Source organism: Penicillium chermesinum (genome assembly GCF_028974085.1).
Source record: "Penicillium chermesinum strain IBT 19713 chromosome Unknown utg000004l:1.0-3345178.0:1.0-3348027.0, whole genome shotgun sequence".
NCBI lineage: Eukaryota > Fungi > Ascomycota > Eurotiomycetes > Eurotiales > Aspergillaceae > Penicillium > Penicillium chermesinum.
The window spans coordinates 1894099-1905759 of NW_026695314.1; the positions used below are offsets into that span (position 1 = coordinate 1894099).

Genomic DNA, 11661 nt, shown 5'->3' on the forward strand with positions numbered 1-11661 from the left:
AGCCTCCCATCTCGCATTCTCAGTACAAAATTTAATCGGGTTTCACGCGTGCGAAGTGATGTCGGTCCGTGAACTCTCTTCCCCATCTTTTCTGAGATTCTTATACCTGCCCCATAAAAGAATGTTGCTTGAACCGAACCCTTAGCAATTGGGTAATCCCCCGTCTTTTTCTTGACTCATCTGTAATACACTACGATATGGTATTCCTGATTCAAACTGATGCACATAACCCGCCATGAGACCCGGGGCTTGCTCCTATCTCACGACAAGACAAGCGCAACTTACTTTCGATTAGCAGTCAATTCAATGAGCCAGATTAGGATGTCGCTGGACGTCATACCAGACGGCGGCAGGTGCGTCTGTGCCGGCATTCCTGGGTGGAGGCCGACATTCTTCAGCGCGTGTGAGATGACATTCCACCCAACGAGACCACCTTATTCTTACGCGTTGAGATTTAGAGATCAAACTGTCTTGGGACCCCCCAATCAGACCTGTTTGACCCGCGCATTCCCTCGTTTCGCCAATTCACCTGAAGTCCTCCCCTCTCGATCGTGTCTACACCACTTGAGCTGGCATCACAACCCTAACAGCGAACGCCATCCAGAGGTACAAGCCTTGAAAACGGTCCAATTGCGGCATGGGCCTGGATCAAGCACAATTCTGGCCTGAGTGTCGGGGGTATTGATTTGGCGCATCTCCAGACGCAAAATGGAGGTCAAAACCCATATTGAATTACCCGAGAAACATTTGCTCAACCTCGCTCCACGACCACAGCAACAGACACAATATCAAGCATACCGAGCAGACTATAATTACTCTGCAGCTCCATGCACGGATGAGCCCGTCCAGCGGCACAGCCATCAAGTACCACTGGACGCAAGCCCTCGAACGTCCACAGAAATCACGTTTCAGAAGAACGTCACCAAGCTTCCCGTTCCGTCCTCGATCTCCGATAGAGCACGAGATCAGAGGAATAACACCCCCAGTCCAACGGGTATCCCTAAACCTCTATCTTCCGCTACACTTTCGTCTACGACCACCAATACACCATCCCCAGGGTCGGAACGAGATCAATACTGGAAAAAGCTTAGAGACAGATACGAAAAAGGATCGCCTCTCTCCCATCGCTCGTCATACCACAGAACAAGAGCTACTGATAAAAAACTTTCCTCGGTCCAACCAGACGATGCACCTATGAATGACGAGCTATCCAGCCGCGGTGCTAGTCCACGGAGCACGATCCCTAGCCCCAAAAGTACGATTCCAAGCCCAAGCATCACTAAAATAAGCCGCGGCACACCAAATATCCTCAGAGCACCTTCACCTCAACTCGACAGGAATACACGATGGAGTAAGAAAAACGGCGGCTGGGTGAGCCTGGAATCCCAAGATGGACTACCTTCCAGGTCTGATAGTGCAGGGGCAAGGTCAGAATCAAGCCCTCATTCTCGGTGCCCTTCCGTTTCACCGATTTCAGATGTTAGTTCTGTCACAGACTGCGATTGGGAAGACAGATTTGTGGTTCACATGCCATCTGCGAAGGATCCCAACCCTCCTACGATGACGACAGAGGAGATCGCTGATTATCAGAGCAATCTCAGCTCGGACAAGATACGAAGGCATGATAAATTACGGAGAAGTCCTCTGACTACACACGCCAAGAGGTTGCCTCCAGGTGAGATGCAAGACAAGAGTGAAGGTCCAGAAAATATTGGAGGCTACGATGGCAGCTACGCTCAGTCACAGCAGATCCCTGAGAGGCCGCAACTGTCTACCACAAGTCCACTGGAGGCCCAACACGATGGTAATTATTATAGCCCCGACGAAATCGGGAAGAATCGTATCAGCACGATTTGGGAGGAATCCCCAACGAGATCCTCCAAGGAGAAGAGGGTGTCTCACAACCCAGACGGTTCTTTTTTAGGGTGCAAAGAGATCAATGGACCGGCCCCGACGAATCCAGACGACGTTCTCCTATTCGCCTCTGGCGAGGACTCAACCACCCTGCAGCCTCGGCCTTTAGCAATTGGGGCGAAGAAGAGGCTGAAAGAGAAGGCTTCTCGGGCACCGCGCAAATCAGAAGAAAAAACCGGCTCTCCAGACGAGGGGCAGCGAACTTCTCAGAGTTTGAACCATCCCCTATGCTCGAGGCAGTCGTCAGCAACAATGTGTCAGGATTTCGCCCCTCAGCGCGAGGCCCAAAGCCCAGAGTCTCAATCCTCAAGCAAGGAAAACTGTCGTCCAGAAACCAGTATGGATATTCAGATCGAACATCCACTACCGGACGGAGTGAACGAGGACGATGTGTTCATTATCACTCCCACTATCACACGTACATTAATACCGACTCCCGGCTCAGCCAACCTACCAAAACCAGAGAAAAAGGGGTTCACATTCAAACCACAAGGACTAAGGCGCCCTGGTGGCACCGGCTATTCCGGTACTGGAGAGGCCGTGAAGGCAATTCGAGCGAAGGCTCAAGTCATATCTACACCTTCCATGCTGCAACCGGCGACAGGCCTCGCCCAAAAGAAGTCAACCGCTCCTTCGCTCGCATCGAGCAGCCTTCCTGTCCCAAAGGACACCGACGCCAAGGGCACAGCGACGCTGGAAAAGGAGAAACCAGGCAAACCGAAAGAAAGTACAAAGGTCAAAGAAAGTCTAACAAGGAACGGAAACTCAGCCTCCAGCTCTATCCGTGGATTCATCCGTACCACCGGTCTCGCCAAATCGACAAGTACAGGAAAGTCTCCTACCGGAAGTCTCGCCACCATTCTTCGAAACGGCACTGAGTCTTTGCGCAACCGTGCCGAAAATTTACGCAACGGTACTGGATCTTTTACAAGCCGCAAGGGATCCCCCGTTTCTCTACCGACAAGGGACAACTCGGAATCCAGCAGATCAGAACGGTCGTTCAAGTCCGCCAAGGAGACAGCGACAGACGCATCTCCGTCTTCTACCAAGACTTCTTCCACAAAGAAGGCCAACCTCACATCAAAACTTTCCATTGGAAAGGAATCACCAACAGAAAAGGCAACCCCCGCTGACACTACAGAGGAACAGACCCCAATCGCAAAGCCACTCAATGTGGACAAGGATAAAGAAAACCCTGTTGGACCTGATCCTCTTCCTGTGGAGAAAGGAGATAGCTCTCCCAAATCAGAAAAGCTCAGTCGATCTGAGAGACTGGAGAAATTCAAAGAACAGGCTCGTCTTCGTCGGGCTGCCGCAAACGCTGCCAAAGCCAAGATCTCCGACAAGCCTGTCGAAATTGCGGAGCTGGATGGGGAACAAGTCCCTGGTCTCAAGGAAACCCTTCAACCCAACATCACCGACGTCGAAGAGCTTCGGGACATCAATGCCAAAGACAAAGACGACATTGCCTCGTCAGAGGCTCCAAACGCGGTTGTACTTTCGCTATTCTTCCAAACTGTCTTCCTCTTCGTCACAAAAATTCACCGACTGACCCTCCAGATACCGAACAATCCGTATCTCAAGTTCGGCATCAACAATGTACTGAGCATGAGTACACATTGTTATGATGTCTTCAATTGCATCTACCGTGCAATATCGGTATATCAAGCTACAGGAACCTGGCCTAGACCTCGCAATGACCAAGCCATAAGTCGCTTTATGGTAGAAGTCTTGCAGGCTTGCGTTTACCTGGTAATTCTTGGCTTCGGGGTATTGGTTATAGGCCGTGCGGTGCGGTATCTTCTTCTTTTCGGGAGCTGGCTGCTTTGGTTCGCGACACCAGTTGTGTGGGTATTTCGCGGGTTAACTCGTGCCCTCATATCGTGATTCTTGGTCCATGTTTCTTCTGTTTCATTCCCATGTGCGAGAATGTTTTGTCGTTACAGCGCTTCTGATTGGGTCTTTGATTTTGGACGACGGGGTTTTAAAGAGTGAATCTGCTGCCGGTAGGGTGTCTGGCTAATGGGCCTGTAATCTGCATTGGATAGGTAGTCACCTGCGTTTTCCCTGTGTATCATTATTCTATTCTTACATGGAAAATCCCATACAAAATTAGGTTCTTTCTACTAGTAGAGTTGCTTTACGGCTAAAGCCATTTGGCGAGGGCAATTGGGCTCATGTACAGCTGACCACAATCTACAACGCTGGAGACCGGAGGAATTTTGCATGACTTGGCCCCTTTTGGAAAGCGGGTGCATCAAGACTTTTTATTGAGTTTTATTGGATCGACTTTTTATCGTGGAAACCGGCCTCTCTCAGTAGAAGATCCTTTCCTCCAAGTGTTGAAGATTTGTTTGATTGGACAGACAGTTCCCAGCGCTAGTATGGGATGAAGACGCACGGAATGCGGAACATCACTTCTTGAATCATTGAAGCGCATCAAGTGGCGAACGATCGACGCCCTTGTCTTGATTTCTATGCCCAGGAATATAACGAGAATGATGATCAGGTGAAAAAAAAGGCGAGAAGAGAAGAAAAACCCGGGATTTAAGAAGTATTCTGATGTTGAATTTGGCTTCTTCCTCCTTGGAATCGAGGATTCCAAGTACCTGGGCCCTGAGACCGAGGCTGCATAGATAAGCACCAGGCCCTTCGAGGATTAAAAATGAGAAAACATAAAGTTAGTAATTCTGAGCGATGAGGCGTCTTTGTTGGAATGGACGGGGTATCGGTGCAGGAGGGGGATGGTGGATGGTGGATGTTGAAATAGGAAAAAATGAACGCTCAGGAAGAAATCGTTGAGAGGTCTTCAATCGTGACGCCATAACACATTGCAAGTTGTCCCGAGATAGATGTTGGAGTTTTGGTATCGGGGGTTTGTTCGTTGAGTATCGTTGAGATGGGTGTGTTGAATTAGGTAGGGGTAGTTTTAAGTAATGGTGACAGGTCTTTTTAAGGCTGAATCAAGGCGCGCTCAGTTTGAAGCTACGGCACCAGTTGTACCGTTAGCATCTGATTTGCCCTCGGCTTGGACGTCAAGGTCCTTGACCTCAAGGCCGTTGAACAGTTCGAAGACTACGTTCGATCGGTGGAAGTCATTGTCGACTATGAGATTATGTTAGCTCCATAAGACTATGACGAGGTGTACTTTGAAACCTACCGATGTTGACGAGGTACCGATCATTCACGAAATCTTGAAGCAGTTGACGAGTCGGGCTGGCTGCATCATGGCATTTAGACCAGTCTTCGCCCAGACGATAAGCTTCATCCTTCCATGCTAAGAAACTGATGGTCTCTGTGATGGTAGGCTGAATGATTTCTCGCCCGGCGAAGATACCCCAAGTCAGAGCATTCGGGCTGTCACGGGTGTTGGTACGCAGCTCTCCATTCTTGTTTACAGCATGGTAAGTGAGGTCTTCGTTGGCTTCGATGCGCGAGATCAGTTCATCGATCAAGTGGGAAGGAACGAAAAGTTCGAGGTATGCTTTTTGGTAGACAAACCCATTCTTAGGGCCCCATCCATAGGTTGGATGCGAAGATTTGACACCATTCACGGCGGGCTGAGAGTTGATGGTGAGGAATCCTCTCCTGTTCAGATCGACAAGGTTTTGCTTAATTTCATTTGCCTCGATCGTGATCCCGGTATCACTCCAGGGCAAACGCTCAAGTTTTCCGTTTATGAAGCGCACGAATATGTCAGAAAGCTCCCTGACCGACTTGGGTTCGCCCCATAGCTTGATGTTCTGTTCATTAGAGCCCTTCAAGCCGACACCGTAAGCATCGAGTTCACCGAAGGCCGGTGAGCGAGAATCAGTCCATCGTCCGTTGGGGTATTCATCCCAGGTCTGAGTGCGAGCAACATAAGAAGAGTTACGGTTACGCCAGAACACTGGTCGTACATCCTCTGATCTGCGGCCCAGGCCAAGAGATGGGCGCCATGGCAAAGATCTCTGGATAGGCGATCCGTCTGAAGGCGCAAGACCGAGCTCTTCCAGAACTAACTTGGTTGCCTGGGCGAGATTCATCGTATAGCTGGATATTATTGTTAGCTTGAAAAAAAAAAACGTTGAGGGAAAAAGAAAGGAAGACTGACAAGTGGAGGTGGTTGATGCCCGATGCGAGAAGCTTGCGACACATCTCAGCAATCAGCCGCTTTCCGATATCCCGCACGGCAGCATCGTCGTTCTTGACCGGCTCTAGCTCCGCCATCCATTCCGGGGGCGCACGGACCTTTGTCCAGTTAGAACGACGAATGAAAGCAGCATATGTTTGGATTGGCATGATTCCCGGGATAATTGGAACAGTGATGCCCTTAGCGCGGCACTTCTTAACCCACTCAATGAAGTTTTCCGCATCATAAAACATCTGAGTGATCACGAAGGTGCTACCCGCGTCGACTTTTTCCTTGAGATGGTCAATCAATTGGTCAACATCCGGGTTGTCGTCGGCGCCCTCCGGATAGCCACCCACGCCAATGTCGAAATGATTCCCGTATTTCCCGAATATATTTGACAAGATCCTTCGCATAGCGGAAACCGCCATCGGTAGCTTCCCATGTCTCCTTCTCACGCGGGGGATCCCCACGCAGGGCAAGGATGTTTGTGCATCCAGCCTTGTAAGCCGAGTCCAGGGCCTGGTCCACCTTCTCCCGCGGCATGTCTGTACAAGTCAAATGCATACACGTCTCTAATCCGTACACAGACTGAGCGACATTGACCATCTCGCAGGTCAAGTCTGATAGTCGGCCACCAGCACCCCATGTGACATCAATGAAAGCAGGACCTAAGGCGTGCATGCGGTCCATACGGTCATAAAGGTTCTGTACACCTTGAGCGGTCTTGGGAGGAAAGAATTCGAAGGAAATACCAGGCTCCCCCGCCGCCTGCTTCTGCGCGAGCTTTTCTCGAATATGCATAATGCCGTCTGGATCTGCTTCCTTGTAAGAAAGTTTTAGCACTGTGCTGGGGGAATTGGCAGCTCCAGGTCACTGGGCAGGTAAAAACGCCTGTATAAAAAGCTCGAGGAATGGAGGGCTTACCGGTAGATAACGAGCAAACTATTTTGGTTGGGACTACAGCACCTGAGATGCTAGTCTGCGGGTGACCAGCGGGGTCTCACACGACTCAAGTGTGACACCCAAGGGCTGAAGGTAAAACAAGAGGGGGAACACTGCGATTGGGAGTGTTCAAAGTCAAATGCAAAAGTCCCAAGCGAGAGAGGGGAGAACGAATAAGCAAAGAAAAGAGGAATGGGGACTCGATGTCGGAGGAACTAGCGGGGATTGTTTCTTTTAGTCGGAGGCCCGCGATCGGAGGCACGTGCTATGGATGGACCAACTCTTTGCAACTGTTGCTATGAGATTCTGAACGGCTCACGAGCTTTTTGCAGTAGATCCTGTGGAAGGGCGAAACGCTCTCTTTTTATCCTGAGGACCTCCTGGGGGCCAATCCTCCTGTAAGAATAAGATCGGGGGCCAGATTATGCCTCAACCTATGCCCCTCCTGCCCCTCCGCGAGTGGAGGGCGGAGCTCAAAAGTTTGAAACCTCTTTTGCATGGCTGGCCACCTACCAATGGTTTCAAACATTTTAGACTTTGGACCAACAAAAAAGTTCCGCGGGGCGAAATTCTGCCTTCGGCCGCCGATCACCGGTTTTCCTTCGACGCCATTTTGAGGTTTTGCACATCTACACGATTTTAGCGTCTCTAATCTTCGACCCCATTTCTCTTGTCCACCATGTCTGCCAATATTCCTCCTCCCTCAGCCAACCAGGACTACAAGGCCACTCTCTTGCCCTTGCTAATCTCCAACAACGTCCTCTCCTTCGGTTCCTACGTCTTGAAGTCTGGTCGTGAATCCCCTTACTTCTTCACTTCCTCCCTCCTACACACCGCTCCCCTTTTGCGCGCCACTTCTGCAGCCTATGCGAGCGTTCTTTCTGCCGACCCATTCGTGACGACTGCCGCTGACGGTACCACCAAGCCCAACTTCGACATTATCTTCGGCCCCGCCTACAAGGGTATTCCTATCTGCGCTGCGGTGACCAACGAGCTTGCAGTCCGTGACTCTCTGGCTGGCTCGCCAAATGGCACTTGGGACAATGTCAGCTACTCCTTCAACCGCAAAGAGGCTAAGGCCCACGGTGAGGGTGGCAACATCGTTGGTGCCCCATTGAAGGGGAAGCGCATCGTTATTGTGGACGATGTGATCACTGCTGGTACTGCTTTGCGCGAGGCTGTGGATATTATCCAGAAGGAAGGCGGCATCGTCGCTGGCGTTGTGGTTCTGCTGGACCGTGAGGAGCGTGTCAGCGATACTGAGTCCAAGAGCGCTATTGGTGTTGCTCAACGTGACCTCGGAGGCAACATTCCTATCCGCGCTGTCATCGGTCTGAATGATTTGATCGAGCAATTGGGAGACAAGATCGGAGATGGGGAGATCCAACGGCTGAAGGACTACCGTGCCCGTTACGGCGCGCAGTAAGAAGGACAAAATTCATATGAGTTATTGTCAAAAGTGATGCATTGAGACGACTTGTAGATAAATCAAAAGTGGATATAATGATACCAACACTGCCTGGATACCGTGTCAAATCAGTCGATATATTCAAATATTTCCGGAATACCTTGTTGGTTCCCTATCCATGAGATTGACTGGGAATTAGGTTGGCGAGCCTAGCACACTACTTCTGTAGCCAACACGCCATTACTGAGAACGGGAGGTCAGAAATCTGCAACTTTTATTTTTTTACCATCTTCTGCCCAAAGACTCCGTGGGAAGGCGCGGAGTTTGCGATGATCCGTCTGATAATGCTCTCCCCACATAAATCGCCCCATGAGCATGATCCATCTACGCTATAAGAACCATATGATACACAGCAGCCACATCGTCGATATTAACGGATGTGTCTCACAAAACGATCAAGTCATCGAGAGGAATCATTCGTTCAGTATGAGAGAAAAAAAATCAAGTTGTTCAACAATCATTCATCGACAATTCTTATCAGGGATGCTGCGAAGTTTCACATAAGGAACCAGGGGCAACGATGTTGCAAGCAAAAGCCCACCAAAACAAGAAAGAATCTGACTATCAGAAATTTGAACTGTGCCAATGAGGAGCGTCAACTGACGCTCTGACCAGGCATGGTGCTGTGTCATTCGGGTGTATAGGTATCCCCTGAACCCCCGAAGGTTCGAATTGGCACTATTTCATGCCCTGGTGGCAGAGAGTCGAAACATAAGGGCAAGGGTAAAGTGGCCACGCTTGCAGCTGCAAACTATCGCGGAAGTCTTTATAAATTCCGTATTTAGACAACTTTTGAACTCATGGCGTTGTCAATTCATGATAGTTGATGTCGATCTTGGGTGGATTTCTGATACCCTAAGTCTAGACCGATCCGTACGATTCCTAGTGGCGGACAGCGCTTTGCAGGCAGCCAGGGTGCAGAAATAAGTACTATTCAAAGATTGGGGACAGTAGTCCCTTATCAGAGAGGGCGACTCTCTAATCTTTTGACAGTCAACTCTACTCGTGTTCTACTAGTAGTGCGGCAGAAGCTAATCTATACTAGTAGAACAAGAAGCCGTGGTACTTCTGCCAGTGGTATTAATAATCTTACCAGCGTTTTCACTAGCAGATCTGAATAACAAATCTGAAAATAGGTTCGGTCTTTTCGAAACCACCTAAGTTTGTTCTTTGCTATATTTGAGGCTGTCAGAGCGATTCTTGCTAATATGACAGAGGATCGACAGAGGATTGAATACTCGTGGGCATTCATCTTGTGTAACAGCTTCCAGCTCTCCTGCCAACTTCTTTTCTGAACAATGTACATCAGGGCAGTCGACACTACCACAAGTTATCAGTAATTATTTGCAACTGCTAAAACTGGGTACAAGTCAGGACAATACATATCCTACCTTGTTACTAGTACGCCTGGCCTAAGGAATACCACACATGCCATTCATAGTAAAAGGCCTACGAGCAAGTAACTTTGGGTCATATCGAAGATAACTTTCATGCAAATTCCCAATCACTCTCATCCATCGGGCCTGATTGATAAGCAACATTGATGAGGATGGTAAGTTTCGCAAGATGTTGAAGTTCCATGCAAAGTACCCTGGCAGGTACTAGTACATCCGAGACACACAGAATGATAAATGAGACACCATCCACGCTTGAATGCTAGTGCATATCACTCCAAGCTACATACCTCACTCACGATAATAGAAGTTGTACCTACCCCGCCAAGCAGGTCAGGAAATCTTCCAGGGCCGATGGACTGCAGAATCGCCACTCCTGCTCTACACTATGAGCCGATATCTGACCATGTGTAAAGCCTATTCAGTAGGATGAACGAATGGTCAAAATAATGTTAATTATGATAGTCTCCCTCAAGAGAGCTTGCAGAAACGCTAGGAAACACAGAAAACATATTCCTGTGTTGCCTGGCTTCAAAGCGCCTGGTGTTGCAACGGTTGGAATGTAAATAAATCTCAATCTTAAGCGCTGCATTCAACTGGTAAGTTCAACTACCTCAATATTTGGCTAAGGCCGTGTTACACGCCCGGAAGGGAAAACAAGCCTCCCGGAAGAAACCCTCTTCTCAGTACTTCCAGGGAGAAGAGAGATACTCTGCAGAACAAATGGTAATGATGATAATGACTATCTGGAAGGTGAACCAGTAAGCCCCGACCCGAGATCTTTCCACTTTCTTATTCTTTAACCAGGTAATGTGGACAGTCCGCGTTGAAACTGGACCAGTATTGATCCTAGAGTTCCATGCTTGACCCCATCTAGCATAATTCCGCGAATGCGTGGTTCCTTATCGTGCTTGATGTTTCACGATATTTGTCATACAGGCACTGCATGTCTTGCTTGAGCGCTGTAATCGAGCAATGGCCATTCCGCGTCCGCCGTTGGCAATGTCAAACAATATGCCTTATGCGCGAAATTTCCAAAACTGATGTATAGTAAGACAGATCCAACCTAGATGTCTGAGCCCACTCTCCCAAAATAGGATTCGCCAACCAGGATTCCCATCCACTGCCCCGGGAGTTCCAGGTGTACAATTACAGACGTGCTCTATGCTCTTTCGCTCCTATCAGCGGTTCCTTTGACTTCCACCGTCCATTCCGGTGTCAAAGAAGTCAACATCTGCTATAGCCTGATATGCAAAATATATTGACAAATAGAGGACATGTGGCGTGAGGAAAAGCAACATAGGAGTTGTGCCTAAGTATCCTGTGAGATATAGCGCGCACTGGGCGTGGCGATTCCTTCTGCTATTCTCTCGATTGATTTAAAGTTGGGTTGTCTCTACAGAGTCCTTGAGGCTGTCATATTTTCTCCCTGCTGTCTTCCTTCCGATCTAAAACGTTCCTTTGCTTTCTCGTTTGGCGAGGCCATATCAATTCCAGTACACGCAAGGTGGAGCCATATTTAACCCTCGCTTTCAGTACTCTCATATTCTGGAAAGTCTGGATTCATACCATCTCGAGGGACTTCAAAAACTATCCGTCAGTATCTTTATTTCCTGTTTCAATTCTTTCTAAGGTGGCTTTGAGCCTCCCCACATCTTGCAGGCCCGATTTAGTTTGAATAAACCCTCACTCTATTCCATATTGATAACTAATAATTCATCATAGATATCCTGAGAAAAGCCACCAGAGCATATGATCACGGTCATACAGAGTCTCCGCTAGCCTTCGAATCTGTCTACCATGCATTGGAGATATTCCAGTGCTCTAAT

At 48.9% G+C, this 11661-nt stretch overlaps 3 protein-coding genes across 3 annotated transcripts; 2 read left to right on the forward strand and 1 right to left on the reverse strand.

Annotated features, from left to right (window-relative positions):
* Nucleotides 1-708: 708 nt before the first annotated feature.
* Nucleotides 709-3801, forward strand: N7468_005614 (putative NTP binding protein; the record flags this gene model as incomplete). The annotated part of the gene is made up of 1 exon (XM_058474910.1): nt 709-3801. The coding sequence occupies one exon, from the start codon at nt 709-711 to the stop codon at nt 3799-3801; it is 3093 nt and encodes a 1030-aa protein (XP_058330650.1).
* A 1087-nt stretch (nt 3802-4888) lies between these two features.
* N7468_005615 (methylenetetrahydrofolate reductase (NAD(P)H) MET13) lies at nt 4889-6829 on the reverse strand (the record flags this gene model as incomplete). The annotated part of the gene is made up of 4 exons (XM_058474911.1): nt 4889-5019; nt 5075-5946; nt 6008-6366; nt 6428-6829. The coding sequence occupies 4 exons, from the start codon at nt 6827-6829 to the stop codon at nt 4889-4891; spliced, it is 1764 nt and encodes a 587-aa protein (XP_058330651.1).
* Nucleotides 6830-7649: 820 nt separating this feature from the next.
* N7468_005616 (orotate phosphoribosyltransferase) lies at nt 7650-8396 on the forward strand (the record flags this gene model as incomplete). Its single annotated transcript, XM_058474912.1, has 1 exon — nt 7650-8396. The coding sequence occupies one exon, from the start codon at nt 7650-7652 to the stop codon at nt 8394-8396; it is 747 nt and encodes a 248-aa protein (XP_058330652.1).
* Between the last annotated feature and the right edge of the window lie 3265 nt (nt 8397-11661).